The sequence below is a fragment of the Dipteris shenzhenensis genome, chromosome 31, assembly GCF_047967505.1.
Source record: "Dipteris shenzhenensis isolate YYH24624 ecotype China chromosome 31, Dip_SZ_1.0, whole genome shotgun sequence".
NCBI classification, from domain to species: Eukaryota; Viridiplantae; Streptophyta; class Polypodiopsida; order Gleicheniales; family Dipteridaceae; genus Dipteris; species Dipteris shenzhenensis.
Window position 1 is genome coordinate 22,115,805 of NC_141626.1, and position 3,020 is coordinate 22,118,824.

A 3,020-nucleotide genomic window follows, 5' to 3' on the forward strand; every position below is an offset into this window, starting at 1 on the left:
CCAGGTTTGCCTGAAGCTGAGAAGCTCCAATGACAGCGTTTGCTTGATGCTATTCGGCTGTTTCATCTTTTGCATGTATGTGTCAACGTTGGATTTCTTGGTCATGATGCCTTCACCTGAAATCTTGTGTCCCGGTGAAAAGGAGATTCATCAACAGATGTCTCACGACACCAAATGCAAATCCAAGATATACCCTTCCTCATTTGAGGAGTTTTCTGGGATGCATATATATGTTGAATTTACAAATGTAAGTGTCCTTCAAGAAAGACATGTACAATCCCACCAATATCAGTTCATCAACTCTAACCTGGCTTCTTTCTTGTGTGTTCCTTGAGTCTCATTGCCTCAATCTTCTTCTCCTCTTGCATATGTTCATTTGCATAGATGTTATACATCAGCTGCAGCATCCTCTTCATCCAATTGCACTGCATGTTTGAAGGCCACCCTTCCAAGTTCCACATTACCCCAATTTCGGCAAGCACCCAACAGCATATGCCACATCATACTATTGTGCTGAAAAGGCATCTTTTTTGCCAACGCTATCGCCTCATCTAAATGGCCTGCACGGCTGAGGAGATCAACCATGCCAGTGTGGTGCTCATTAGTTGGAGTGATGCCGTAATCTTTGGTCATGGCCTCAAAATATTTCTGGCCCTTAAGCACTAGACCTGTGTGACTGCATACAGTAAGAAGAATAGAGAATGTGACCCCATTGGGCTTTACCCCTTCTCCTGTCATTCTCTGAAGCATATGAAAAACTTCTTCACTTTCTCCTAGCTGGGCATATCCTGCCATAAGTGCAATCCACAAGAATACATCTCGAGCTGGTAGCTTGGCAAACAATTCACATGCTTCTGCCAGCAACCCACATTGGGCATACATATCCACCAACGTGTTGCCAACAAAAAGATCTTTTTCCAGCCCCTTTCTGGAAATCTCGACATGTATTTCTCGGCCCTTGCATATGGATCCTATGCTGCCACAAGCTTTCAAGCTGCACACAAATGTGACAGCATTTGGTGAGAGACCCTCCATTTGCATCTGCTCTAGACAATCAAGCGCTTTCTCACCAAGCCCATGCTCTGCATACCCTGCCATGATTGCAGTCCATGAGACTACATTTCCAATTGGGAGCTTGTCAAACACATCCTGTGCTTCTGCAAGCAAGCCACATTCAGCATACATATCCACCAAGGTGCTGCCAACAAAAAGGTTTCTTACCAGCCCCTTTCTGGCTATCTCAGTGTGTATGCCCCGGCCTTGAGTAAAGCTCCTGTGCTACCACAAGCTTTCAATCTGCAAACACATGTGGTCGTCCCTGGAGAGAGACCTTCCAGTTGCATCTGTTCAAAACAGTTCAGTGCTTCCTCACCTGTTGGAAAGGTCACCTCCCCATCTGTAAGCCCCCATATGAGGAGAGCATGGGGGAGGGAGACCTAGGGCAGTACCCCATAGAAAAAGAGAGAAAGGGGCTGCCACATGGACAGCATCATGGCTGTCATGTGGGCAGCACATCTAGAGAAGGTGAGGAGTGGCTGCATGATGGTGACACATGGCGGCTGACCTCAGCAGCAGTACGGATGTGTACGGTGCTGCACACGTGGCTGGAGATAGTCTGGCAGAGGGCAGAACCAGCACTACAGAAGGGCGGGGCAGACCAGCAGATTGGGTCGGCCACATGGAGGCCAGGTGGAGCAGCAAATGGGGCTGCTAGTAGGCAGTGGCATGCCTTATATAGGGCTGGGCCCTTGCCTTAATTGGAGGGCCAAAGGCCCTAGAAGTCTGGGCCAAAGGGCCCTGGTTTTAGAGCCCTTAAAGGGCTGGACCAGCAGCAGACTGGTCAGCCAGTATGAGGCAGGCTGGTCGGTTTTTTTGACAGGCCCCTGGGCCTATAAAAGGAGGGCCTCCAGCCCTCATTCATCATCCAACAGTTCAGCAAAAGCAGGAGTAGACAGGAGCAGCCAGGAGCCACTCCCTTGGGCCTCACACTGGGGGTGAAGGAGAGTTGAAGGTGAGCTGCAGACTGAGTTCCTTGAGGCTGGACCTTGGCTGTCTTCTAGGGCAGCAAGGTGTTGTGATCACATTCTCTGAAGCAGCCCTCTGACAGCAGACAGGAGCAGCAAGAAGGCAAGCCTTGGGCCTATACACAAGAGGTGAAGGTGACCATGAAGGAGCTGCAGACTGAGCTTGAGTGGCAGCCCACCTAGACTGGTTTTCAGACAGCAAGGTGGAGAGGATCGTTCTGGACGGAAAGTCTATAGACGCTCGAGGTGGAGCACGCGAGCTCGAGTCTAGAGCTAATTGGCAAATAGAACAAGGACCTTGTGGTAAGATCAGAGGACCACACCATTGGTGGGACTCTAGATCTATCTCTTTTGTATTGTGTCCATAGTTTTGGATGGAAATATATTATTTTGGTGGTTTCTCTATCTGGCTGGTTTATTGTCTATTGATGAGTCTGCACATTTATTTTATGCACATAAGTTAAGAAGTTTGTGATTCCACACCCCACACCCACACTGTGAGCTCCTGGGCATTACTATCAGTCTTCCGCTGTGCGTACCCTCTGTTGGGTCATTTCTAACATGGTATCAGAGCCCAAGCAGGAGGCTCACAGGTGTGGGAGCCTGAAGGCAGGGACCTTGCTGAAGGACGACCCTGGTTCAGAAGCTCTAGGGAATCGACTTCCATGACTAGAGGATTGTGCCCTTGCGAGAAGGAGGGTTACTCAAGTTCAGTCAGGTGCGTTTAAAGTTCACAGTCCAGGTGATCTAGAGATGTACTTTTGTTGCAGACCTTGCCAAAGGAAGGACGGGTTGAAACAGACCCTCAGAGCATGGTGCCTGGAAGACTCCAGGTTGTTCACTCATTATGAGAAGGACAATTGGAAGATCATAGAGGTTGGGTATCTTAATCGACGTGTTGCCATTGGGCCGAGATGTGTCAGTGAGAGGGGGTGTTGGAAAGGGCATCTCCCCATCTGTAAGCCCCCATATGAGGAGAGCATGGGGGAGGGAGAC

At 49.4% G+C, this 3,020-nt stretch overlaps 1 protein-coding gene across 1 annotated transcript; it reads right to left on the reverse strand.

The window, feature by feature from the left end:
• Nucleotides 1-387: 387 nt before the first annotated feature.
• LOC147881200 (pentatricopeptide repeat-containing protein At2g20540-like) lies at nt 388-882 on the reverse strand. The gene has a single exon (XM_087402349.1). It carries the CDS (start codon nt 880-882, stop codon nt 388-390), a length of 495 nt encoding a protein of 164 aa, XP_087258475.1.
• Between the last annotated feature and the right edge of the window lie 2,138 nt (nt 883-3,020).

What these genes read in the sequence shown, in the direction of transcription:
- LOC147881200 (XM_087402349.1), bottom strand. Translation starts at nt 882, where the DNA reads ATGTATGCCCAATGTGGGTTGCTGGCAGAAGCATGTGAATTGTTTGCC.